This window comes from Syngnathus scovelli, chromosome 2 (genome assembly GCF_024217435.2).
Source record: "Syngnathus scovelli strain Florida chromosome 2, RoL_Ssco_1.2, whole genome shotgun sequence".
NCBI classification, from domain to species: domain Eukaryota; kingdom Metazoa; phylum Chordata; class Actinopteri; order Syngnathiformes; family Syngnathidae; genus Syngnathus; species Syngnathus scovelli.
Genome location: NC_090848.1, coordinates 4,552,603 through 4,580,602, shown reverse-complemented (window position 1 = coordinate 4,580,602; position 28,000 = coordinate 4,552,603). Strand labels below are relative to the sequence as shown.

The following is a 28,000-nucleotide window of genomic DNA, read 5'->3' as shown; positions in this document are numbered from 1 at the left end:
TAGGCCTGTAATGTTCTTTAAAAAGCAAATGTAGTGGATAAAATAAAAATCATTGTTGACTGACGGGCTTTTCGTACCAGAAATATAATGATGAGAGGCGCTGTATCGTGTGTGAAGGAATGTGTTGATGCGTTTCCATGGCAACCTGACGCGACATATGACTTGCTTATGCTGATGATATTTCTAATTGTGTGCCAGGTAGGGATTCCACGTGGCTATTTTTTTTTTAAAAGACAGCATCCATGGAGAAGAGGAAGCTGAACTCAAGCACTCGCTTCAGCTGTTGGACTCCATTGAGCAACCATACGGAGAACATGCAGGTCAGACGCAGAACACTAAAAAATAAGCTTCAGTTACATTTACAATTAATAGACGATGATCCAATGGACGCAAATGCTAGAATCACCATAAACTTTTTTTTATTTTTAATTATTTAATTTGACCAAAAAGCAGGTATAGTAACCCATCTCATGATCTAGTGGTCATCTCCGTGCTTGTTCCCCAACAGTTATTTGAAGAGCGGATCAACCTAGTGGTGCACTGGTTTGAACTATGGACTGACCGACAAAGGAAGCACATGCTGCATTCTGTGCTCACACGATGCACCAAGCCTCAGCTCAGGTAAAGCCGTCTTTCTCCTCCTGAAGATGCACACAACAGAACATTCTCCACTAATCCACCGAGCAGGTACTGCAGAGATCTGCTGACCGAAACGCTTCCAACGACTCGATTGGACTTCACAGCTGTGTTGCCCCGCTTCCTGTCGCTTTACATCATGTCCTTCCTGTCTCCTTTGGACCTCTGCTCCGCTGCCCAAGTCAGCTGGCATTGGAGAGTTCTGTCTGAACAGGTGGGGTGGTCAAAAGCACTGGCAGAACTATGATCATCTTCTTGGGGGGTATATCATTATTTATAACATGCAAGTTTATAACAGGTGAGTTTAATAATTTTGGCTCAAATAAACCCCAGGACTGCCTCTGGGCGGGGCGCTGCGTACGACAAGGTTGGTTTCTTCCCTACGTACCTGGAGAAAAGGAGTATGGCGCTTGGAAGAACTACTTCATCTCCTGTGTCAGCACACTGGACAGGCTGACTCCTCTTGAGGCAGCACAACCGTACTGGACACTCAGCCAACATTATGATAGCGAGGAAGAAGAAGAAGAGGAGAGACTGAAAGAGAGAATAATCAGGAGGTTGACCAGAGCAAAGATTGATGAGGAGAAGAGTGAGTGAAAGCAGTCAAGTAACCCCCCCCCCCCCCCCCCAAAAAAAAATGCAAATGTAGCTATTGTTTTTTTTTTTTTTTTCTGCAGGACTAGCACTGAGAAGCAGTGGCCGAGCAACCAACCTTGGGACACTTTTCAAAATTCCAGGTCCTCCTGACTTGAGTCTGAGCACAAGCAGCGGCCTGAACTCGGAGAGGAACATGGAGCTCAGTTCCAGCAGGTCAGATATGGAGTTAATCACAATATACAATTTAAATTACTCATTTGTGGTTGAGATCCTGGAAATTTATTTTTTAAATATATTTTAGTCATCCAATTCAAACATTCCTCAATATTATAACCGTTTATAAGCCGAGCTGCTGTTTGAAATTTTCCGAGCAGAGCGAGTGGGCCACTGTCCAAATACGTCTCCAGACCTGCACCACTCCAAGCCTCCAACATCTCCCGCCATCCTGCAGACAACTTGCTGTTGCTCTCCAATAAAATCCCCGCTTATGAGGTAACCCAGCAACTTCAAGAAGACAAAAACATGGGGGATGAAAACACTTTATCAGTCAACATCATTTTCCATGTAGCTGGTCCTGAGCGGCGCCAAAGCGGACGTGCTCGTGGTCCTCTATGACCATCGAGGGACCTTCTCGGCATTATTGTCCCAGTTGGAGGGGGCTGTTTCCGGGCACACGTTCAGAAGGCTCGGCCTGTTAGCACCCGGAGGAACAGAACAAGTCCAACTCTTTCACGGTGAGGAATAACAATTTGCATTTCAAAATCTATTTCATGATGTTGTTCAATTCCAACCGTACCACGAAGAGCTTCTTTCGTCAATATCTTTTGTTCTCGCAGACAGATGCTTATCAGACAGAAGCATACTCACCCCGGCCCATCGAGATTTCTGGGAAAAATTATCCACCCTGGTGGACCCTGCTGAGCAAGGCGGTGGGATTGACATTTTCTCACCATGCGCAGCGTCAAGTGGGTCATCTCCCGTTCTTGCTTTGACTCAGGAGCAACTCTGCGGCGTAACATCTCGTCTCTTTCAGCCTCAGGTGTGGCGCTCATGCAGAAGCTGGCCGCTCTTACGGGTCTGAAGGTTTCGGCACCGATGGGTCTCGCCACTGGAAGTTTTCAAAATAGTGAGTGTGCCAGTCTTATAGTACCATCAAGTGTCCATTCCAGATGAACAAAACCAAGTTTGTTTAGTCCTTAGCGATTGGTCTGATGGCAGTATCGGTGCCATCGGGTTCTCCGACCCGCAATCGGGAGGCCCGGCGCTGCGTTACATCACTGAGCCGGTCCTGCTGGGCTGGTGCAGGCAGGCCCAATGGATGGAGGAAGCTTTAGTGGAGATGAGAAACTCTCTGGAGTTCCAACTTCAGCAGGTTGGCCTTCAAGCCCGAGGCAGAGCTCTGGGTGGGTGTCCCACTTCTCGTAGGCTTGTACCCGTCTTGTAACTTCCCGTGATTCCACAGGTCATTCTCTGTGGGAAAGCGTCCATCTTGAGGATCTGTGTTTGTCCGAAGATCTGACTGTGGCGCTCACTGAGGGACTCACTGTTCTCGGCAAACAGGCGGAGGTAACTGTAGGGCTTGCTGATCTTCAGTTCCACGATGACAAGACTAGCAGGGGGGTGACAAATCTTTACGGGTCTTGCATCTTCAGACCAGACCATTTGAGTTTCTTGCTGCCTTCCTGACGAAATGGAGTGATGAAGATGAGACAAGAGAAGAAAACCAAGTGTTCAATGTTTCTGTGATGTCGGGACTTCCTGAGGTGCGACGTGCCGCGTTTGTTGAGATAGGCCACATCTATTGCTCGCCTCGTCTTGCAGACGCAGCTGGACTGGAGAGGCATCATTGTCCGAGAGCTGCAACACAGCGAGGTTCTCTACATCAGCAGACTCAGCGCTATTGTGAAGGTGTGTCCTCTTAACAAATACAAATTGCAGATATCGTATCCATAAAATTACTAACGAGTGATTTTTACTTGGTAATTTTCATTCTTGGTTATCTACCTCTATGTTAAAGGCATACCAAGAACCTCTCACAGCAGCCCTCAACTCCAAAAGGGCCATTCTCAGCCTTCCCGAAATGCTTATCGTCCTGAGCCCCGTTTCCGAAATTTTGGACCTCAACAGGTGCGCACCAGCCACACTTTTTGTCTCTATGAACATTTCCCGGAAGTCTTCTTGTTGCTCCCAAGGGAGTTCAAGTCAGATCTGGATGTCAGACTCCAGCAGTGGGGAGCCGAGCAATGTGTCGGTGACGTGTGCTTGAAATTGTGCGCACGGCTCAGAGTGTACACAAACTACCTCAACAACTACATTACTGCTCTCGGTACCATCGACAAGGTAACGATCCTACTGATTGGATACAAAACCTATAGAATATATTTTACACTGGACTGTCATATTAACTAGTAATGGGAAAATGAAGCTTCAAAATTGCTTCGTGAACCAGTTGTTGTTTTCATTGGCTCCTCTAGATGGCGATGTTGGCAAGTCAGTGTGTTTCATCATTAAAGCTTTATTTTCCCGTCATTAATATTAGCTCAATGCGGTAACCGGAATATTAGAAACAGCTCAGTGTGATGCCATGTCTTTTTTTTTTCTGTAAAAATACAAATGTTTCTAGCTTGTTTGTGGTTACCTTCGCAACAGTTATATCAATTTAGAATTACTTATGTATGCCTGTCAGTGCCGGGATACAAAGCCAGCATTTCGCGCTTTCCTCCAGAGAACCGACAGAACTCTCACGACCCACATGCTGAGGTAATCTCGTCCACGCTTGTGCTCTGTTGAACTGCAACACGCATCTCGCATGTGGACGTGGGTTTGTGTTGATGTTTGAGTTTGCTCCTCAAGTTTACAGGAGCTGCTGCTGTGTCCGGTGTGGAGAATCCACGAGTACACAACGCTGCTGCAAGCACTGACTTTACACACACATGCTAGTCATCCTGATCACAAGCAAGTCTCCTCCGCCCTCGATACTTTGCAAAGATACACACAGTTCATCCAAAAGGTAGAACGTCAAATACACACAGTAAACATCTTTGCCATAAAACAAAAATAAAATAAATGAAAGCCAATTGTCTTGTTGCAGCTAAAGCGTAACTGTGAAAGAGACCGGCTGTTAGAGGAAACCCAACAAATGATCCAAGGCTGTCCGGTAGAACTACTTTTGTGTTTCTTTACAATTTTAACTCAAGCAAGTGTGAAAGTATTTGTGTGTGTCTGCTCGCAGAGTCTCAGGGCGGCAAACCGGCAACTGATAACCAATCAGGATGCTGCGTTGCTACACAGCCCCCATGACCACATACCCGAGTCGATCAGGTGGCCATTTCATTAATTAATTAATTTCATTAGTTAATTCTCTTTTTGAGAATGATTTCTAATGAAGCTTCAAAATTGCTTCGTGAACCAGTTGTTTTCTTTGGTTCCTCAAGATGGCACTCTCTGTGTTCACTCTGACTTGCCAACATTGCCATCTAGAGGAGCCAAAGAAAACAACAACTGGTTCACAAAGCAATTTTGAAGCTTCACCAAGCTAGCATGTAGTAAATCTTGTCACGTATCAATGCTACTCTTGCAGATGATTTTGAGTTACACTATGTTTGTTTAGGGTGTACGAGCACGTGGCGGACGTCAGCCTCTTCCTGTTCACTGATGTTCTGATGTTGACCCGGAGGCAAAAGCAACATACACCTTTCACACTAGAGCACAAGAGCACACACATATTCTTGGCTTCCGTGGCGCTCGCCAGTCTGACTGTGAGGAAGATGACACACCTGCGCTGTAAGTTGCCACGCACAAACACAAGTTTTGCTGCTGCTGCTTTCCTTTGCTCAATTGCTTGATATTCCCCCAGACGTGAAGCACGCCTTCATGTTGGAGGCTCCGTCTCGCTCGTGGATTTGCGCCACAGAGCGAAGCCAGGAGATGGATCACTTCCTGTGTGTGCTGAGCACCGCCATGCAGACATCTCTGAGGTCCACGTGATCGGAGCTGCAGCCGTGCAAGGACAGAAGGAGGTTTGAGTTGGGCTTGAATTGTCAGGAAATCTCACGTAAAATGTTTAGCATGCATCATGATTACTTTTTAATTGCATAACATTACAGTGAAGGTTTTTTTTTCAACCGCTATATATTTTTTTCCACATTTGGTATGTTACAGCAAAAAAATGAATATATTTTTTCTCTAAATTCTCATAATGACAAATTTATTAGAAATTGTATTAAAAATTAAAATGAAGTAAACTTTGCTGAATGTTTTCCATTTTAGAATAATGCTGTGGCAAAATGTGGAAAATGTGAGCTAAAGAGAGTGCAGCTGTATTTTATTCTTTCTCATTTCTGATGCAGAATTTGTGATCAAGATCAATTTTAGACGTACATGTTGCGGTATAAAAGATCTTTATTGAGTCAATAGGGGGAGAGAAAAAAACATCTTTAGAAGTGTGACGCAGTTACATTTCATCATTGGTTTATCACATTTAGTACAACATTATTATGGCCACTTCCCATTAAAAAAAAAGTTATTCTCCAGTATTTTTTAAATTCGTTTTTGTTTTCCATACTGATAAAAAATAAATACAGTACAAATAAGCAACATTTATCAAGTAGCCTTCTTTTTCATTACGCTTCACCTGGGTTGCAGTGACGCTGACATAAAAATAAAAATAAAGCAGCTACTTTAGACTAGGTGACTGTCTCTAGCTCTCCTTGTAATTTTTCTATTCTTTATTCCTGACATGTGACTAGAGTCTACGGTTGGCGAGGTTTGGGTTGTTATTGTTGGTTCTGTGCGCGGCTGCAGACGTAAGCACAGCCTGAACTTTGCCACTGCTTAGAGGCGTGTGCAGAGATTGGCTCCGAATCTGCAGCGCCCCGTTGCCGCTTGTCCCCTTTACAGACGTGAAGCCCTTTGGTTTGGGGATTCTTGTCGGTCCCGGGCGTCGGAATGATTCTTGAGGTATCTGGAGGAGCACAGAAAGAAAAACAAAAGCGATTTGAAGTTTGTATACCACGAAATAGCGCAAGAGACGGCGCAGTTGCAAAATCAAAGTTACCACTAGGTGGAGCCAAACACATTTTATAAGTTCCACAAAAGTCTTCCCTTGCAGATGTTGCAGACGTGCGTGCAGTTACGCATTTTGGGAATGACTAGTTGTCTGAAAATGGGCAAACATGTTGATCACTTGGTCCAAGTCATCTAATGTCCAAGACGAGGACTAAGTAGTTTGTGTTTACAGTAGATATTAAAATTAATCTAGTAAATTTGACTGAACTAAACAAATGAACGTTTTCACCAGTCACCCCGCTGGCAAGAACGAATGTTATGTTTTAGTGAATTAAGACTTTCAAGCAAAGTTTGACCGTTTGGTTATTTAGTATTTAAGGTGAGATGGTGATCGTTTGCTTCTAAAAGTCGGGTTACTCGTAAAAATATGACCATATATATATATATATATATATATATATATATATATATATATAGTTTGCTAAAAGGTTAATAGACAGGACTAACAAAATGCTGAGTGGGCATTGCGTCTTAATTTTGACCTGCAAGCTGAGTCAGACGTTCATTCATCTTCTGTGACCTTTCACTAAAGTTTATTCTTATATCGTGAGGTGAAGTAAAAGTTGCAGACAGCAGAATATGTGTCAATACTTGATTCTATTTTCTTCTTTGGCATATCGTCGCTGCGGCAGGAGCTCAGCTTCCTCTCGCTGTTCCCATAGCAACCAAACAAAAGCTTTGTTTTGGTGTTTGCGCAGGAGAGCGCGCACATTCATAGCGTTTGCATGCCCATTTGCGTGAGATGTTTTATGTTTAGGGAAAGCCCCTAGACCAACATTATCATACTTTTATCATCCCTGCTGGTCACCACGCTTGCTGTCATCTGTTCTGGAAATTCAGGAAGTTTCAGTGCAGCTGTTGGGGAAAGTTTGCGCGATGAATCCAAAGTGGATCGCAGACAGCAGAACCCAGCTGCTCCGGTCTCTCAGGTCTCGCACTAATGAAGAGCATCTTGTTCAGCATGCAAGCATGCATCATGTCTTCCTGCTCGGACCTACTGAGGATCCAGTTTCTTTAGCTGTGACGCTTTTTTGTTTTTTAATTATTTAACTTTATTTTCCATTTGGAGCTCTAGGGCTGTAATGGCGGAATGAAATGAATGAAAATTCGATATTTTGAGAAACATCTCAAATTGAATCAAATCTAGTTGCTTTGATTCCAAATCTATTTTGATGGTGGAGAAAGGCAACTTAAAAAATGTCCGTCGGTCATAATACTGGACCAAAGTTTCTTTTTAAAAAAAAAAAAAAAACTGACTTTCATAGCTCAGAAGTTTGAACACTCATTAACATTAAAAATGTGAGTACAAAAAGTTATAAAATTATTGATAAAAATGTGAGTTTGTTTGCATCCCAACAATGGAAAAAAAAAAATTGACCATACATGCAAATCAATTTAAAGAACAACCTTTTTTGTTTTTGACGACACACGACTGAAACATGCTGCATTCGGTGAAGAAATGAGGCGGGTGAACATGGATGACAAACTCCAACAACTTTAATTCTCAGAAACAAACTCAGACGTGCGAGAGGACAAAAAAAAATGTACATCAGTGTCAACACGGGACGTGCACTCGGTTTAGTCCAACGAATCAAACCCAACCGAGCAAAGCAACCACAAACAAAGCCACAGTTCTAAGTCAGCTAACTCTGAGTCAAGGAAATGGATCAGGAACAGGGTCGGGGGGGGGGGGGTTGTATCGAACCTCTGAAGGGATGGTTGAGGGGGCGGGGTCATAGGGGTCAGTCGTAAACGTTACTTACTGTAATCTGCGATGGGCGTTGGCTTTGGGTGGCGGCGGGCTTAATCATGATGCTACTGGTGATTTTGTTCTTGCTTTTGGGTGTTGCCACGCCGCCGTTAGCGATCCTCTGTTCCTGCGCTGCTGCTGAGTTGAAGGCCCCCCCTAAGTGAATGTGGATTTTGTTGTCCTCTGTGGTGATGATATTTGACCCAGAACTGTTGGACCTCTGCACCTGCCAGCCGTTTTGGCGTTCGGGGGTCACGCGGAAGACGGCGTGCCCTCCGGCGACCTCCGCTGGCTCGGAGGAGATGTTGCGGTCGGGGGTGGTCGTTGTGACGGAAACGATTTGGATAGGAGATACGGCTCTCTCGGGGGTGGTTGAGCTGGAAGAGTCGGGGCTCAGGGTTCTGGAGTACGTTGCCATGGTGAGAGGAGAGAGCATCCTATCTGGAGAATGCGATATTGGAGAACCTCTTGGTGAAATGGCGGCGTTCTGGATGATGGTGATTCTTTGTTTGGGCGGGGCTCCGCTTGTGGGGATGATGGCGGTGCTGGTGAAGGACGGCGTGTTCTCCGCATTGGGGCTGGTGATCTCCAGCGTCGCCATGTTGTGTCCGTGCTCTGGAGTCACTTTGATTTGAAGGGGCTGGCCGGGATTGTGGGTCAGTACCACGTCTCCGGCCTGGACGTGGTTACCATTGGGCCGAGCTCGAAATTTGCTGTTCAGCTCATTGGAGACTCTTCTCATACTGTTATTGAGGTTATTGATATTATTCACGAGGGAGGGGCCACGTTTGTAAACCTCGTTGTCCTCAGAGTCACCCTCACCGCACAACTTCCCGTTAAGCACCGCGCGCTCCAACGGAACAGTTGTCGTGAGGTCATCAGGGTCGGTCTGGACCTCTTTGGTGGCGAGGTGCAGATCGGAAAAACGCCTTCCGTTCATGCCCGGGCGCAAACTTTTACTAAATCTTCGATATCGTTCCAGTTCCCGTGTGAGGGTCTCCATCTCCCTGGCCAGTTCTTTGTTTCGGATCTCCTGTTGGGTGAGCTTCCTTCGCAGAGAGGCCTGGTCGGTTTTCATGTGGCATATGGACTCCTCTTGTCCCATGTACTCGTGGATCTTCTCTTTGAGAGCCGCGACCTCCTGTGTCAAATGACTCGACCTCGCCTCTTCTTCCTTCAAACGTTTGAACAAAACGTGTTCTTGGTTGGAATCGTTCTTCTCGGCCAGCTGGTATGTGGAAAGTTCTTTTCTGGACATTTCCAGCTCCTTCATCAAAGCCTGGGCCTTCTCCTGCTCGTTTGTAAATTTCTTCTCCAAGGATTCTAGCTCGTCTGTTTTCAAAAGCTCGCTATCTCCAACACGAATGTCTTTGAGTTTGCGTCGAAGGCGCTCAACCTCCTGGGTCAAGTCTTTGACTTTGTTGTCTTCTTGTTGGAAACGGTTAGCCAAGGGTGTTTTCACGTGCTCCTCTTTGACTTTGCTCCTCAGGTAGTCTCGTTCTATCGTCTCGAGTGATTGCAGCCGTTTTTTCATCAGATTGATTTTGGACTCCAAATCCATGTTCTTCTCCTCCTGGTCCCTTAGTTTGCCTTTGAGGTCATCCCGTTCCCTCTTGGCCTCGCACATCTTCTGCTCCAGCTCAGCCTTGGACCTCAAAGCTTTCTTGCTCTCCTCGATGAGCTTTTCCGTGACCGTTGTGACCTTCTCCTGTTCGGCCTGAAGTTTGCCAGAACTGTTTTGCACTTTGTTCTCCATCTGCTTGAGCTTCTCCGCCATGGTCTTCCTCTCATCGACCAACATGACCGTCAGCGTCTTCAACTTGGTGAGATCCTCCTTCAGCGTCAACTCCGTCTTTTCCAGCTGACCTTCAGCACATTCCAGGTCTTTAACTTGAGCTTTCAAGGCTTCCAGTTCACCAGAGAGCGTCTTGGACACAGTCTTTTCCCTCTCGAGGTTTCGTTTCAGCGAGTTGCATTCCTCTTTGCTCTCGCTAAACGCACCCTCAAGTTTTTCCAAGTCCATAATTCTCTGGTTCAGTTTGTCCACTTCGGCCTTCAAACTGTAACTTTGACTGGCTTCTTTTTCCAGTTTCTTGTTGAGATCTCTGCAATGGTCCTCCATCCGAATCAGTTCCTCGTCCTTCCCTTCCATCTCGAGCACTCTCTTCCGCAGCTCTTCCAGCTCGGACATGAAGCCGGAGTTTCCGCATTCACCTCGGCTCATTTTGTCCCTCATCTCCAGAAGTTCCTCCTCGGCTCTTCGCAGGGTCTTGTTGGTGTCCTCCAGTTCGTCAAGCTGTCTGCTTAGCGTGGACAACTTGTGACGCAGCTGCCGGTTCTGCGCATCCTCGCTCGTCAACTTGGCCATCACGGTTTCCTGCTCCTGATGGTGTCGACCGATGCAGTCACGTAGCTCCGCCTCCAGGCGAGACACCTTCTGCTCTTCTTCTCGGAGGTTGGCGTTGGCTAAGGTCAACTCCTCTTGAACCTGGGAAGCGGTTGTGCTCAACTGTTGGACTTTGGCCGTCTGTTGATTTAGCTGCTCGTTGAGACGCTGCTGTTCGTCCACCACCATCAACGCAAAGGACTTGACCTTTGTCAGTTCCTCTTTCAGGCTCGTGACCTTTTTGTTGTTCTCTTGGTCTTTTCGTTCTTGGTAGGCCCTTTCCTGATCAATTAACAGCTTCAACCTGAAAAAGAGGAAGTCAGGAAGATTTATTCTCAGCTGAAGTTGTGTTCCCATTAAGCGGTGTTGTTCATCGCCATTTTGGAACAATTTCTACCGAAACATGTTTTGCCGGGGATGATAAGACAACAGTAAAACAAAAGTTGAAGAAAAAAAATCTCCAAAATGTTCATCATTATCCTAAATAGATGCTGACTGATTATGTTTTGAGTCTTGATTTTAAGACTAGGTTAGATGTTAGTTACAGATGGATTTATTTATTTAAATTTTTCTACAGGAATTTTCTCAGTTTGAAAAATATATATATATATAGTATTTTAGTGTATTTTTAGGATTTTTTTTTTTTTTTTGTATTTTGTGCGACTTCAAGTGTTTCCTGGCCCCACTGCATGTTTCGTATCCCATTTTTTTAAGTGGTAATTTTCAATCCAGATATTATTTTTGCATTGTACCATGTCAAAATGGTGTTCACATTTTTTTTCACATTTCAAAAGAAGGTGATTTAATGTAACGTTGTTGCATTTGATTTGGTGACAGTTTAAAAGAGCTCAACTTTGAAGTAAAAGTAACACATATTCATCCATTTACAATTCATTAATTTACAGGCACATTAGGATTATTACTATATATCACTATTATTAACACTCACAATCACACCTTTGGACTATTTATTGTCAAATAAAAATAACATACATATTTTGGGAGTGCGTGAGGAACCTGAGAACATGGAAAATCCAAAAATGAAATGTTTCAATGAAGCGTCAAACTCAAATTCATCATTACTTTTAGTTTTATTACACAGAGAACTACTTAATTCTGTGGGATAAATCTGAGTTTACAGGGTTTAAAACTAATATAGAGTGCACATATATATTTTTTTCCATTATGAAAATAAACCACCTTGTTTTACAGTGTGGAAAAGTAAGTAGAGATTAGATGCGTGTCGCCATCCAACTCATCCCACAAGAAAAAAACTTCCCAGTACACTTTCTTGACCTAACATCAAGTCAAATTTACATAAACCGGCCTTAATCACAGAAACGTCTGTGATCCATTTGCCACCGAATGAAGATCTGCCAAAGTTTCTCGATCAAGTCAAGCGAGCCTACCTGCAGCAAAGCTTCTCCCGGTGTCACTGCCATGAGTTATTTTGCCGTGCATCGCGCGCCGCGCTCTCTGAGTCGCATCGCATTCCGACAGCCAGAGCAAACAAAAAAGGATGTGCTCTGCTCCCTGTGACATCATCAGCATGTCCTTATATGGAGCTTTGTGTTGCACGCACTCACAAGAAGAGGGTGTTCTTGCGTGTGTGCGTGCATGTGGACATCACGGGACAGTTTCGTGCTTTTTTAGCAATGGTGGGCTGTAACCAAATACTTGGCCACTGTATTCAAGTCGTTTTTTTATATCTGTACTTAACTCTAGTATATGTCTGATGACTTTGACCACAATGATGAGGAGAAGCAAGATATTCCCCATCCTTGGACTGACCGAACAGATTTATTTTATTTTTTTTGCAGTTATTATTTATTTAGCAATTTTTTGAGAGAAAAGCTCATCTCGATAGGTGTGTAAACTCACATGCACGTGCATGTTGCTTAGTATGAGATGGCCAGATGAGCCTTATTATCTGATGTGCATGTCATGTCATGTAATCAAACCCAAAGGTTTTATTTCCCCAACGTTGCTCTTTAATTTCATCTTCCTGCTTTTTTTTTTTTTTTGCTAAATTATAAAGACTTCTTCCAACAAGGCCATTCCAAAGTTAAGAAGACATACGCTGCCAATGCACCTGCATATTGAGTGACGTGTGCGGTCCTGTTATGGACGACTCAAGAGGCAGGAATCAATTTTGCACCTTCAGACAGAAGGGCGGAGCTCGGCAGGCACACAGTCTGTAATTTACACACCCATGGCCCCTTTTCACTGAAGGAAACTTTGGAAGAACTTAATGCCGCTGGGGGGGTTTGAAATCAGAGACTGGTAGAATCTGTTCATTTTTTAAAAAAAGATCAATTGTAAAAAAAAAAAAAAAAAAAAAAAATCGCTAGCAACATCTCTATTTTTTTAAAAAGTGAAGACAATTTGCAATTTTAGCGTTGACAAATAAAGTTGATGCACAATTTGTATTTGTGGGCCAAATATGTTTACATTGCTGGCCAAATTTGATTGACTCCCATTACTGGCATTTTACATCTAAATCTACATCTAAATTAAACTGTCCCATTCCGGATCTAATATTTATCTATCTAATGTGTAATTTTTACTTTTAGCATTTCTAAAATGTTGTCGAGTATTATCAAGTCTTATTTATGACATTAACTTTATTGCGAGTAAATTGAATGACTTCCTTCAAGGTTTATACTAATACCAGCACTCTCTCAAATCAGAATAAAATTTACTCTGCATAATTCCCAAACATGCTAACTTCTACTTGCTTTGACAAGAAAATCAAGATGCGGCAGTTTTTATACACGGGCCGTCTACAAAAATAGATCCCTCACTGTTTATGCGGATTTGGTGGCTTTTAGGTCTGGGATGGATTCAGCGCCACTTATACTCATGAGGACTGCAGTTTTTGCCAAGAGCAATAAATTCTTGCCTCGCAGCGCCGCAGAGGAGTTGCCAGTTAGGTTGAATTCAAAAGATATGCTTGTCCAATTTGACTCCAAGTTTGTTCCCGTTCTGCTGCTGGCCACTTAATAACTTTGCTGGGAGCTAAAAAGAGAAGAAATTGTTTTCCACTGCCGTGTCCAAGTCTTGCAGGAGCTTGACTTGCTCTTGAGCTCTTCTGTAATCACTGCTCAGCCGCTCTATTAGTGGCTGGCCTCCAAGATGTGATTTCTAGTCTTAAAAGTTGCTTTAAAAAGTCATGACTTGTTCTGCAATCATACACATAAGAACATTGCTGATGACTTTCCAAATAGATTCATAGAATATTTTATTTTATTTTTATTCATACTGAGATATTGTGAAATAAATAAAATAAAATAAAATAAAATTAAATAAAATAAAATAAAATTAAATTAAATTAAATTAAATTAAATTAAATTAAATTAAATTAAATTAAATTAAATTAAATTAAATTAAATTAAATATTTCATGTTTTAATATAAACTGCAATGTCGCAAAATTTGAAGGGTGCTACTGAAAGATATAAAAAACTGTAGGAATAAAGGTACACACAGACAAACAAAGTTATGCCAATAAAAATGACTCCTTGGTGGAGAACGTTAAGCCCAAAAATTTCTGGATCAGTTTCACCGACCTTTTTGACACTGAGAGCTACTTCGAGTTTGCTTCTGATGAAGGTGAAAGCCCAAGTTTCTGAAATAGCAAATTTACTCCAATGATGTTTTATTAATAATTCTAACAATCTGTGTGATGGCATGATTTCTCTCAATCACCCAACAATGATTTAAAGACTTAGAAACATGTCAACACTTTATTTCTATAAATCTCTGCAAAAGTTTTGCATTTCCAAAACGTTTCTTAACTCACCACTGCTAATTTCGAACGGTGCAAATATTAGAACAAGCCTTTGGGAGACTCGGCAGGGGGGAGGTGGATCGGGTGGGTGACCTAGTGCCCGTAAGGAACATGCTGGTCACCCCTGCTATCGATCCTTCTGCCTGTCACATAACTGTTGATGTGAAACGGAAATCCTAAGCTAGCCGTCCTTCAGTTTACGACGCAGTAATTTACAGACAGATTCATGACACACCATGAGTGTGTGTCGTGCATGTCACGGTGACATTATTGCCCGGAGCACTTAAAGGCGGCGAGACAAATTGCCTTCCCTCACTCATGGTCACATCATCAACCGAGTGATGTGTGACATCATCGTATCAGCATCCAAAGGTGTCATTGCCTTCAACTGAACTTTATTCAGCCCTTATTAATTTTCTGCAAATAACGGAGCTAAATGCATCTCCCCGCCACGAGATTGTGGATGATGTCACGAAGAACAGACATGACTGGTCACACTTGGGTGACTGAGCACAACAGTTGGCTCACATCTGGCGCCAGTCCACGCCGCAGAGGCACTTGGACTTTTTCCCCTCCACTTCCCTACTATCTTCTTTTATTTGCAGACAAAAATTTACTTCTTCATAGTAGTAGCTTAATTTGCGCTCAAAATGAGGAAATTATCATTAGATGTCACGCGTAGCTTCTTCAAACGTGAGCTCTTTGTTTGGAAAAAGAGTGTTCTTCTGGAATGAGCTCATGCTATACTTACATTAAATTAGAGAGCGAGATGGAAGCACAGATTTTAGCCTCTCGCCTTTGCTCCAAATCCAAACCACACATGACGTGCCCCTGACTAAACTTTACAAGAACTCTGCTGAGGTCTCATCGGGGCCGATCCAAGGCACCGAGCGTGTGACCAAATTGTGACCCAAAAACCACCTTCCGGGACTTTGGATTCTTTGCAAAGGGCCTGGTGGCTTGCTTACATCGATACTTTACACTGCTCGGCTCCTCCCGAGACTCCTGAAATCAGATCTGGTCCCTGAAGCCTGTTTAGTGGGACCCCCTTTTGCTACCGTGTGTTTGCTTAATGGAAGCAAAAAGCAAGGAACATTCTCTGCCCCCTCAGCGTTGCTCTTTCTACTGTTCCATGTCTATCAGTAAGAAAAACACATGCTGTCACACACCGTCGAACTTTCCTGTAAGTGGCTCTCTGGCCCAAACATGATGTCATCGCTAATGTTGTGTCACTTTCATTCAAACAAGACCTCCACAGAGACTCCATTAAGTCTTGTCTCGCCCTGCACATAAGCTCCAAGCTATTTCCTCCCGGCCGGGCCTTTGTCACTTTTGAAAAAAGGTGAACTCTAAAATCTCAAGAACTGCATGGCTTGGCTACTTTTAGCTACTTGGAGCCACATGAAGCACGGCTTTGATAATTCCGATAAAGAGTTGGTAAAGAACAGACGTTCACCAACGTGCGAGCTTTGGAACATTTGCCTCAGATGGAATTTTGGAGCCTCGTTCCTTTAGTCACATCCACAGTGGCTTGCTGCTTAAATCATAATTATAATAGTAAATGAATAAAAAAAAACTATAAATAAAAATAACTATAAATAAAAATTTAAAGAAATCATAATAAAATAGTAAATAAATAAATAAAAATAAATACAATTATAAATTGCTAAATGACTATAAATTAAAAAAAATCATAATAAAATAGTAAAAAAATAAAAAATAACGAAATAAAAATAAATAAATACAATTATAAATTGCTAAATGGTTACCTTGACAAAATTACAGCGAAAAATTGCAAAGCATTTGCCGCAGGCTGTACTGAATCTTTTCACTCTTTTTCAACGTACATCTTGACTCGTCCTTTTCAACAAGTAGCCTTTCTCCACAAGAGTGATGTTTGCTTTGAGGGGGCCTGCTGACATATTTGGAGATGAGGTACAATGTGCGTTTGGCATCTCGGGTCAAACGTGTCGGATTCACGGTATGAGGGCATGCTCACAAAACGTCTGCCAGTAAACCATAATCGGCAACTCGGGAAATTACTTTTTTTCCCTCCCATACAAGGAAATGTTTGGTTCAAAGCATCTCCACTTCCAGACTTGATTTCCTCTCGTCATTTCTCACAAAGCTGGAATGTGTTGCGTGGGCCAGGCTGAAAATACAGGTGTAGAGCTCTTCAGGAATGACACGAGAAAACAATTTTGACAGCATCTTAACGTTCCAAAGGTGCCGACGGGTTCTGCTCATGCATGCAGCGCAACATCTGCTTGACAACATCGACAAACATGCCGTCATCTGGACACAACAATTCCGCACCAACTCAATGCTCCTCAGACACTGCCTCGTGTGGTATAACGTGGTACTGTGGATTGTGTAACTCTAAATTCCCATTTACTCCACTGTCAAAACTAAGTGCAAAAGATGAACCACAACCTCACGGTTGATTCCTGCAACGTAAGAGTTCACGACGATCGTACAGGAACACCGCTCATTTTCAATCCCCAAATCCCACATTGTAAACATAAAACGCAGTCTTGCGTTTCAAAGAAAGCAGAGGGCAAATCTGGATAATAAGCACCTCGGTGATGATGAGGTCATCGCCTGAGAATGTTCTCGACCTGTTGATGTCATCACCGGCGCTATAGTTAAGCCGGCCAGATGGCTTCGAGATAAATGGCAAGCCCTGTATAGCAAATAAAGAGGCGGAGGGACGTCGTGCTGTGTCATGTTTGCAGCTACTGTTCGTGTCTGTCAACCGCAGCCTTATTTTACTTTCATATAATTTTGAGAATTATCATATAATGCCTCACAGTCAACAAGTCGTGGGTTTGAATCTCATCTTGTGTCAAGTTTGCACACGTTCGTTTTCTCGAGTACTTTGGCTTCCCCTCATTCTAAAAACATAACTTCATTCAAGATTAAATTTCATCATCAATTGTGTGTGACTGTGACCGGTTGTGTATTCAATGTGGTTGCCCTGTAATTTTTGAACGCTACTTTAAAAGGCGACACATTGTGCTTTTTTTTTCTTGGTTTTAAAACAGTTCCCGAGTTTCTACATAAAAAGTCTATGACGTTGAAGTCACTCGGTTTTGGGAGGTCTCGGCTGTCTGATGCAAAAGCAGATTTTATTTTTCATGATCATGATGAGTTAAGGTCAAAACAAGGACTGCCCACTGTTGCAATCCTTTTCCAACTATTTTTGAAAACGGCAACAAATCTTTTTCGAAGCATTTCTGGAGGGCCTAATTATGACGCCCCCCAATTGGCAAAACTCAGATACCATTTAATTTGAAAAGTGAAATTTTCATCATCTATAAAAGCAAATATACACTTACTTAATCCAACACAACATTCAGCGCAAAACCTCAAGCCAAATGTGTGTTTTATTAATATTTTTTTTTTAGAAAACAAAACTTGAGGATGCAGACAGCCATGAAATTGGCTTCCCGCCTTGAGTTCCCTCTAGAGAAACAAAGGTGGCTACTTGCCATCTTTGTAGCGTTTGTCTCCGAGCTGAGATCATGTTTTTAAGAGACATGTGTTGCTGGTTAGCACGCCGTTGTCATTCTGGCTCCCACACCCCTGCTGCTCCTGCATCAGTCGGCATGCCATGAGGTCATCACTCAATAACAGACCCTCAATCAATCAAGGCCAAGTATCTGCCTACATTTACGCACATCCGCGATCACACAGGTGTCAAACACAAGGCCCGGGGGCCAAAGCCGGCCCACCATGTAATTTTATGCGGGCCCCAAAAGCTTGCTACAACTTCTCTTTTGAGGTCGGAAGGGGCGGCGCCTCCAGTAAATTTCCATGAGAAGCCTAATTAATTTTACTTTTTATTTTTGGGATTTTTTTTTTAGCTATGCTTTGATTTTCAAACTCCTGATATGGTCGGCGCCATCAGAATGGAGAGTTTGAAGAAGCTCTGTGTACTGACCTCTCACGCTCCTGCTCCAGCAGGTTGGTAAACTCGTCGCTCTTCTTCATAAAGTCGCCATGATTGCGCTTCTCGTCGGCCATTTTGTGCAGGGCCTGCTTGTGGGCCTGCTCCACCATCAGAAGCTGCTCCAGCATGCGACGGTACGTCTCCCTCTGCTTCTCCACCAAATTGTCCAGCTGTGAGACAAGAGCAGGACACTTGGTCACGGACTTTTGTTGATAAATTAGCAAGGGCCAGGTGCTAGCTAAACTTGTAATGTAACTGAGTATCAATACTTCATTAAAGGAGCCATGTCATACTAAATTAATTCTATTTTATAGCTTTAAGCCATGTTCAAATGGTGATTCCTCACCAAATAAACACCCCAAAAGTGGTGTTTTCCTTCTTTTGGAGCATTTCTTTTAGTTAGCATGAACTTGTTGAAGTATATGGTAATGAGATAGCCGAGCTAATTTATGCTAGCTAACATTCTGCATGACCTAACATTAAATTCTTTTAACTACAATAGACCATTGAAGTGTACGAGAATGAAAAAATTTTAATTAAAATAATAAAAATTGTAATTGCTCACTCTACTTTTACTGTGAATATAAAAGTGCATTTTATATTAGGAAAAAAAAGACTTTTCATATTTTAATAAGACTTCAGCTCAAGTGATATTCTACAAGATGTCTTTTACTTCGATTCTACTTTTACCAGGGAGGGTATCGCTTTCAGATAATACAAGAATTGCCGATACCTCCATCATGGGCCGTTCATAGATGTCTTCCTGTAAGCCGTCGGCTTTGCCCTGGATGGCATCCCGCTGCAGAGCCTGCAGGACTTTAGGTGGCGTGACAAAGCCGTATTTTGCTTCCAGAAGGGCCATATCGATTTTTTCTGCCTTCAGCACAGTGATCACCTCATCTCTGGCCTGCCGAGGGCATAATGTAGGTTATCGTTTATTATATATATATATATATATATATCGTCTTTCTGGGCTTGTCTCCTGACCTGCAGCTCTCCTTCCAGCAAGCTCAAGAGGAAGACCATGTCATCACGCGAAAGGTCTCTGGTCTTCTCCTTGCGGCCCCCCTTGGCAGCGGCGCTGCCACTGTCCTTGGTGCTCTTGTGGTTCCGTTGGATGGTGCCGGTGTCATCAGGCGGCTCCCGGTGGCGACCGCGGCGCTCCGGCCGTCCAGACACTTCCTCTCTGGCCAGCTTGACCTTGGTGACGTCCTCCAGGCTGCTGCTACGGGAACGCATGTTGTTTCCTTGAAAGGACCGCATTGGGACGTTACGCAACATCTCAAAAAGGTGAGTACGAAACACCTTTAACATTTTTGTAAATATTTGATTTTGTATTGCTGTCTTCAAAGTTATTATTAGACTCACAACAGGATTGAGTCCTTACTGCATTCCACAAAATGAACAAATGCTTCAAATCACAAACTAAATCCAGAACTTTCTTGGACCGCCAAGCCGTAAACTGCTGCCCATCATTTGCAGCCAATGCCTTTTTTTTATTATAAATAATCCTATGACTGATGTGTTTGGGGCCCAGAGTGCGATTGGGAAAGAAAATAGCAGCTTGAGCGAAAGATGATTTTGGGATAAGAAGAATCATCGTCTGGTTGGCTCTGATGTCCGTTGCGTGAGCGTGACGCTCAGGCACTCGCTGATTATGATGACAAATTGATAGAACAAGTAAATGAACTGTGACCACATAATTTATATTAAAAAAAAAATGTTAGCTAAACACAAGAATGCCAGAAGCATTGCATCACCTTTTATATACTAGGCTTTTTTTTTTTATCTAAATTCAGCCCGCATGGGCCTCAAGGGATTAGAAAACCATCAGTAGGCAATCAATCATCCTAATTGCTAAAGTAAGAGATTTATTTCAATCCATGTTTCACAGAAAGTTATTTTATTCTTGGATTTTCAGTTGAATTGAACCTCACCACTGGTTGACTGATTGCGTTCTACAAACTGGAGGTGAGACGCCACATGATTGTGAGCTGAGGTAATCCCCCCCGCCCCCTCCCCCTTTACCGCCGTCAGGGACACACTCCACATCCACTCGGTTAGAATCCCGAGCCGCCAATAGAACGGGTTAGCGCAACACATCCAAAGGTCGCAGACGCGTACGACGGCTCGGCATGTGCGAGTATCACATATCTGCCAAAACTGTGAGGGGGAGCGCAAATATTTCACATAATTAAGAGCTGCAAAGGGTCACAGCGGGGACAAGGACGTTGATTCATGTTGAATTTGATGAATGGTTATGTCACTTGCTGTAAATGTGCACTTGGGGGAATTCCAGGCTATGGGCAAATACTTCCCGAAAATGCTACTAGCTTAATTTGTAGATCTAATTTCAATTATTGAACATTGTATGATTTCATAGGAGAAAAATAATAATTATCAAATGTACCCAATGTTGAGGTCATTAAGTATATATATTAATTTTAGTAATTGTGACAATTTGAACTTAAAAACATAAATTAGTGACTTTTATTGTAACAATTTTAATTGGCACAACAAAGTAAGCAAGTGGTTTGCTCCAAAATAATTTGCTGACTTGGTTTTACTTATATATTTAACTTGGGCAGTCAGTAAGAAAAAGAAAATAGTTCTCTAAACTCTTTGTTCATGTTATGAAATGTGGGAATGCCAATTTTCACACCTTCGCATATTTTTTTCAATTACCCAGCTTCAAAAATGTCATCAACATTTATTGCCTTGACATTTTCAGTGTACCCCACTATTTTTTTTTTTTTTTTTCAGTGAGAGCTCTTTAGGCAGTCATAACATTATCTGCGGCCAAAAGTCACTGGAAACAGTTGGCACTTTGGATGCTTTCTTTCCCGTGACCACTCAAGTTTCCGTGGCTGGCTAGCGGGTCAAAACGTAGAATCTTTCCAAGGCCCGGAGCCTTACATATCTTCTCCTCAGACTACACGTTGGACTCTTAACAGTTAATGCATTGCAACGGCCACTTCATATATCAGAACATTAAAAAAAAAAAAAAAAAAGCACTCACTTTTCATTTGCCCATTAAAGTCAGGAGGGTGAAAGGTGAGGAAGCAGGTGTGCCGCAAAGAAAATAAAACCCCACGCATGGAAGACATATGCAAACACACACATACACACGCACGCACGCACACACGCACGCACGCATTACGGAGTGCATTCCTGCAGCCTTACATCACACCCTGACGTGACTGCATGAGGGCAAGAGAATCGAGATCAAATGTGAGCAGAGAGAGAAGGGAGGAACAGATGGAGTGAGTGACCTTTTGTTGAGAAGGAGCAGGTCCACCACGCGTCTGCCTTCTCCACACAAAGTTGACTCCAAACACTCACTTCAGCAGCAACCTCCAATATTTTGATCATGTTGCTTCTTAGAGACGCTCTCACGCTTTACCCGCAGGAACTCTTTTTTTTTTTTTTTTTTTTTAACTCCAGCTAATAACATCGTAATAACACCACCGCCAGAGGAGCAAGCGTTTCCTCTGTGGTTTTAATCACGAAGCCAAAAAGGAGTGTCGTGTTTACAAACAGAGCAGATTGTTGTCGTAGCAACAGGTGGCACCCGGAGTTTAGGGTTCCGCGTGGTGAAATAAAAACCCTTTGAGACGCTTCCTGCCGGCATTAGCGAGCACATAAAACATTTCATGAAGTTGCCACCAGCGCGGGATGTGGGATCTCCAAAAACATGGCGTGTGGGCGGGGATGATCTTCAGGTATTGTTGGGCAAGGTGGCCAAGGTCTCAATGGAGCTATTTTAAATTGTAAAAAAAAGACAAAAAATGATTTATACTTTATACTTTCTTCTAGATGCATCTCAAAGACGGTGGCAATGCATTTGATAAAATCAATGCATGATTTAACTTCAGCCAAAGTGGTAAGCGCCTCACAGCGCCTTCTAGCGGTACAAAAAAGAACTGCTGCCTGAGCGCAGTCCTGTTGATGATTTTTATTTCAATCTATTTGCATTTGATCTTGAAGAACTCTTTTATTTTTAGACATTTAAGTGCAATACAAATTGAGTTGTTTTTCTTGAGGCTTGTCAAGTTCTGTTACTTGGTTTGTAGTTCCGTATGTTGCCATGGAGCTTCTTTCTAATGATTTTACAACTGCTTCCAAAACCTGGAACGCAACCACATGAACGTGCACCTTCAACCACCTCTGTGATGTCAAGGTTGCAAACAAACCCCAAAAGTTTACCCACTGAGACCAGATTTTTTTTTTATGGTGCCAGTCACACTGCATGAAGTCAAACACCAATGAACGGAGCATGACGCACAAGAAGTGAAACTCCTCCTTTCACTGTGCCATGTTTAGCCTCGAAGATTCTATTTGGGCCTCGGCGCATGTTCCAACACACAATTGCATTTATTACCCCCTATTGGTTTTCCACTCTTGGCGTAAGTTACAGGCTGCATACAGTTGCAGTGTAACCAGGTCTGTTTTGGGACAGGTGATTATGTCGGGTCGTAGTAATATTAGTGACGAGGTCGTTGGGTTCACACAGACTGTGACACTGCAGTTCTTTGCCTCTGCGTCAAAAGCAAAATGATGTTCACGCATCAGTGAGCTCAGTATAGCTCAAGGTTTTTTTTTTTTTTTCTTGCAGACCACATTGCAATGTAGTTATGGTTTCCCTCAGAACAGTGGCTGTAAAACCATAATTTATCGTTGATGGGTTGTTTTGAAGTCATAAATCAGGAAAAATACTTTTGTGTACGTGTAAGGCATTTGTTTGTATATTATCAGTATGAGCCTGAATATGTTTTCACCGTTCAGGAACTCAAGAAAGTATTTTCCTTATTAGCAGCTTTTACTTCTCTTAAAGCCGAACCACACAGATCAAGTGCGAGGAATGTAGATAATCGCAGCATCATGTACTTATCATGTAATTTAATTCACCAACCACTAGAGGGTAGTATATCATCAGTTTGAGCCTGAGGATGGAACATCATGTCTTGATATACTTAAAGTGGAAGTCAAACATTCTCTATGCAATAACATAATGTATGAGTCTAAACATGATGTTTTGATTCATATTGCTTTTGTGGAATATGAAATAAGTAGAAGAATTCCCCTGGTTTTATCCACTCAGGGGGCTGCCACTTGTTGACGAGTGAAAATGACATCACAGTGGGCAAGGGCTCAGGTAACGACTCACTCGTTATCCGGATTTGCTCGTGTGATGTTTAACAGCCATATCAACAACAGTAATTATCATTTTATAACTACGATAATCGTTCGGTGTCAACAGCACATTTCCCAGTTTCACCGCTGCCAAACGTTAGGGGACCCTGTAGGCACAGACAGAGGCGGAGCTAAGATATTTTTCTTGGGGGGGGGGGGGGGGGGGGTCCCCCTAAAACACATTTGACAAACCCCCAAAATTCTTCTAAAAAAATGCTGATATATATATATTTAATAGTATATGGTCCTTACAGAGGACAGATGGGGAAAAAAAATCCTAGAAAAATATGAAAATACCCAAAAGTCAATTAGCTGACCTGGCACCTGGGGATTCCAAGCATATTATTAAACTCTGCCAGTGTGTAGCGATGGACCTTAAGGACTCTTTGTGAGGATTAAACTCTACACATGCTCCTTTCTGGACTTTAACCCTCAATTGAAGTCTGAGGATAGATTAGGCAGGACATTTATGGGACGGTGAGCAATCTGCCACCTCATCTGTTGCAAGTGCTTCCGTGCGACAACGTAGTCGGGCATCATGAGGATTACAAGGTCACGCCATCCTTGAGCCATTCACCATGCTGTCGCAAAGGCCTCAACAGTGAACGCAGTCCCCCGTGGCTCAGAGCCACCGTGTGTTGAAGGCTGCTCTCCAAGAATCAATGAAAGTAAACACACAAAATGACTTGGCCTAGGATCAGATAACTCCTGAGGGAACTGTCTGGCATGTTTGCTGCTGAACAATACAATGCTAATCAATAATGTCACAAGACAATGAGCTGAAAGACTTCTCAAGTCAGACTGAGAACCTTCCAAAGGCGGCGATGCACGCAATCTAAAATGCATCTGTCTTTTAACAACTGAAATTATTTATATTCTTAAAGCCTAAACCAAAGACAATTCAATTTGAGAAGCAAATTTCTCCACTCTCGGGAAAGTGTCAAAGTTCATTTTGTGAAGCACATAATGAAGTAAACACACTTTCAATGGGTGCCAGAAGTTAGCTTGCCCTTGTTTTGATTTTTGAATTTCAATTGCACACTTCCTTGCATACTGTGGATGAAAAGTTAACAGTTGGCAAAGTTGAAAATCCCCTTCAGGAATTCTAATGAGTAGAATCATTTCATCCATTCATCCTTTCAAACGTTTCTTCTCACGAGGGTCACGGGCACGCTGGAGCCTATCCCGTCTGTCTTTGTACACCTTTAACCGGTTGCCAGACAAGGTACAATAAATTACAAATTAGATGTAGCATGTAAAAACATAAAGTCTTAGTTGCCCCGCAGTCGATTCTGTTCTGTAACAGACACGCACACAGCTTTGGTCTTCGTCAGGGGCGTCGCCATGACAACGTGCAACACAGCACCAGGCAACAATACCGGCCCAAAAAAAGAGGAGCCTTCGTGGCATGGCCGCCCCTAGGTGAATATTTACGGCCCCCCGCTTGCGTGGCGTTATCTAATCATGTTACATACGCTCGGAATTTGACGGGCAAAGTCGCATCCCTCCTGGGAATAGACGGCAGAAATAGCCGCCAGATACGCCATGTTGATCTCGGTGAGGATTTGAGGTGAATAGAAGCTGCAGAGGGAAGCGCTATGTGTGCAGCCTTGACAATTTGTGCTGCATCATGCAAAGTCTGAGGCCCTGTCAAACTCCCCATAGTCATCACAAAGCACGAAATAGAAAATGAAGCAGAGCAGGTGATGGGCTCAGTAAAATAATAATAGGCACAATAATAGGCTAATAGGGTCATATTCAGAAAAAGTTTACTTGGTAGTTTCATTTCAAAGGTTTTCAAGATACATCTGACATTCACAATGATAATCATTGATTATCAAAAATGTTGGGGTTATCAAATTGATAAATTCATTGGCCATTCGTCAATTGATGCTTATTCTTTTACAATGCTAATGTTTTGTCCAATTTAATCATTTACAACTTAAAATTCTCCATTCATTCCCAATAGGAAATTCAAGATGAGATATTCGAATTGTTCCCATTTGAAATTCGAAACATTTATTTTATTCAGTTGGAAAACATTTGAGCAAAACGTTTTGGATTGATAATTTTTTTTCAACATAAGATGACTATTCTGTAGAATCAGTACTTCTCTCTTTGCACATCTTTTTGTTATTGTTTTTAGAAGTAGAGACTGAGTACTTTTTCCAACCAATTTTTGTTATTATTATTTTTATTATTATCATTATTATTTTTATTATTATTATTTTAATGTTTTATATTTATTTGTTATTTTTATTTTAGTTTTACTTTGGTTTTTATTTTATTTTATTTTATTTTATTTACGATTCAGTTGACTAAGAGATGAGTCTTATTATTGAAATAGCCCGGCTGAGTAATGTTTCTATAGTTCCATCCTGTAGCAGGCTACAGTGTGATGATGGGTGCTAACTTTATTGGACTTATTTGGACTGTCCGGACGGCAGGTCAAGCTCAGAGCAGAGCTAATGTTGGACAACGCTGCAGATTCTGCTGGAGTATAAATATAGTTCTCTTTTCCCAGAGCTCTGAGTGGAAGCTATTCTGTGAGTGAAACAAGATCCAGAGAGCCCCTAACAAGTCAGCGAGTGCTCCACACTTTGATTTGGACCGGTCGACCTCACCGCCACCTCACAGCCCTGATACACCAGGCAAGAAATAATTCTAGAATCAGCACAAGTTTGTTATCATGGACCGAGTAACCCGATTCTACACCAATCAGCACATTTCTTTCCGATTCTACGATTTATTCAATGAATTGTCCAATGACAGTTTTATAGAACCCAGAATAAAGAGGGTCCAGATTTTTATTCTTGCAAAACATCTTCCCTTGTTTCTGTATAATCAGCAGCTTCAAGTGCAACACAGTGACCAGATGAGTCATTGATAAACCCAACGCAAAACCTCTTAACCGGGCCCTAATCCGCCCTCGGCGTAGAGGAGCCTAAAGTACTGACCGTCTGTGGCCCACTACTCCCAAACTATCACTCAGCAACAAGGTGCATTTTTTCTCCACTGCTCTTAACACTTCAGACGTTATCTCTTAAGAGCATTTCCTGCAAAGCACTTTAGTCCGTCTTCAGGCGAGCCTGCCACTCGATAACAATGTGTGACCTGGCCTCAATGTCTGCTCAGTAGACCAGAGAGAAAATATTTGTATTATTTTATTTTATATTATATTATATTATATTATATTATATTATATTATATTATATTATATTATATTATACTAATACTATACTAATACTATACTATACTATACTATACTATACTATACTATACATAACATAACATAACATAACATAACATAACATAACATAACATAACATAACATAACATAACATAACATAACATAACATAACATAACATAACATAACATTTTGTGTCCAGGATGAAGCTTGGGTGTGGTTCCCATGCTGAAAGTGAAAGAATCAATCAGAAGCAAGTAATTAGCTGCTTATTGGTGTGTCACAGTGGAAATTAAAAATTCGCCTCCAGCTTTCATATCAGAACAAGTAGCCAGCGTTCACACTTTGGGCTCTCGAGAGTCTTTATGTAAAGTGGCTGAATTAATCTGTTGCTGCAGATTAGTAGCACCAGAAGGCGTTGGCTTGCTGCCTTGCACTTAATTCAATCAAAAGCTCTACCAAATATGACCAACATGCTTAATTTCAATTTTTGGCATCATGGAATATTTTATTTAACTCTTGATTTGAGTTGACATTTTTGTTGTTTATGTTTAGATGTTCTTTAAATAAGAGCAAAAAAAAAAAAATGCCAAAGAGGCAACATAAGGAGAAGGTTGTTTGGGTGCAAAGGAAATTGAAACCTGTCTGACCGTAGTCATTTCAACCGCAAACTTAACCTGTGATCCCTGTCACGTCAACACATCATCAAAACGCAGCTGGTGATGGCAAACACCTTTGTAAAACTTTTTTTGGGTGTGGCTAAAGCGTGCACTGTTAGCCCAAAAGGTGCCTTTTAATTCTCATGTCAATTTGGACGTCACTGCATGAAGGGACCAAATAGATCAAAAATGCCTTAAATGTGTTTTTTTTTTTTTTTTTTTTTTGCTGATTAAGCCACTTCAGGTAATATTCCTCAGCAGTCCATTAGTGAAGCATTTCTGCAATGCACGCTGAGCCACCACGCACACGCCCCTCCGCTCTTACCTCTCGTAGCTAAGCGACCAACCGCTAACCGTGCCGCTGTGATGCTGCAGAGCCGCCGGCCGTGCCTTCAGCCTGACGCCCGGGATGACGTGCGTATCCTTCGTGTTGATGTTCCCTGTCCGCCCAGCGTGAGAGTTACTTCTCCGCTCTGTCCTTGGCGGTCCCCTTGTACAATCCAGGTGGTCTGGAAAAAGATCGGCTGCTGCTGAATGTCTAAGTCTGGATGAGCACGATGCTGTCTGGGCATGGGTGTGTGTGTGTGTATATGTGTGTGTGTGAGAGAGAGAGAGAGCGAGAGGGAGAGGAGGACCTGCCATGCAGATATCAGCCAGTTAAAATTAAACCAGCCTGCCTTCTGACACCTTGAGCCATGGCTGAACACACACACACACACACACACTTGGGTGCTTGTGTGTCGCACACAGCGATGACGCTACCATATGGCTCCCAATGCCTCA

At 42.5% G+C, this 28,000-nt stretch overlaps 2 protein-coding genes and 1 long non-coding RNA gene across 5 annotated transcripts; 2 read left to right on the top strand and 1 right to left on the bottom strand.

Moving 5' to 3' along the window:
• The first annotated feature begins 11 nt into the window (after positions 1–11).
• LOC125988302 (epithelial cell-transforming sequence 2 oncogene-like) lies at positions 12–5,900 on the top strand. The gene is made up of 21 exons (XM_049753343.2): positions 12–320; positions 509–621; positions 688–850; positions 970–1,225; positions 1,314–1,446; positions 1,608–1,725; positions 1,802–1,967; positions 2,070–2,198; positions 2,267–2,359; positions 2,427–2,636; positions 2,696–2,799; positions 2,886–2,996; positions 3,055–3,141; positions 3,251–3,360; positions 3,426–3,573; positions 3,920–3,993; positions 4,087–4,243; positions 4,325–4,390; positions 4,466–4,554; positions 4,844–5,016; positions 5,090–5,900. Exons 1-21 carry the CDS (start codon positions 243–245, stop codon positions 5,218–5,220), a joined length of 2,709 nt encoding a protein of 902 aa, XP_049609300.1. The 5' UTR covers positions 12–242; the 3' UTR covers positions 5,221–5,900.
• filip1l (filamin A interacting protein 1-like) lies at positions 5,617–27,884 on the bottom strand. Of its 3 annotated transcripts, none has more exons than XM_049753193.2 (6): positions 27,543–27,884; positions 19,165–19,424; positions 18,911–19,084; positions 18,169–18,347; positions 8,064–10,740; positions 5,617–6,196 (listed from the first exon to the last, which is right to left on the bottom strand). In XM_049753193.2, the coding sequence occupies exons 2-6, from the start codon at positions 19,414–19,416 to the stop codon at positions 5,978–5,980; spliced, it is 3,501 nt and encodes a 1,166-aa protein (XP_049609150.1). In that variant the 5' UTR covers positions 19,417–19,424; positions 27,543–27,884; the 3' UTR covers positions 5,617–5,977. The 3 variants fall into 3 exon arrangements, with proteins under 3 accessions (XP_049609150.1, XP_049609149.1, XP_049609151.1); XM_049753192.2 differs by lacking the exon at positions 27,543–27,884 and adding an exon at positions 21,450–23,474; XM_049753194.2 differs by lacking the exons at positions 18,169–18,347; positions 18,911–19,084; positions 19,165–19,424; positions 27,543–27,884 and adding an exon at positions 11,846–12,055.
• Positions 19,334–26,568, top strand: LOC125988311 (uncharacterized). The gene is made up of 3 exons (XR_007488283.2): positions 19,334–19,467; positions 20,099–20,148; positions 25,895–26,568. It is a non-coding gene; the product is annotated as an uncharacterized lncRNA (long non-coding RNA).
• Positions 27,885–28,000: the final 116 nt, after the last annotated feature.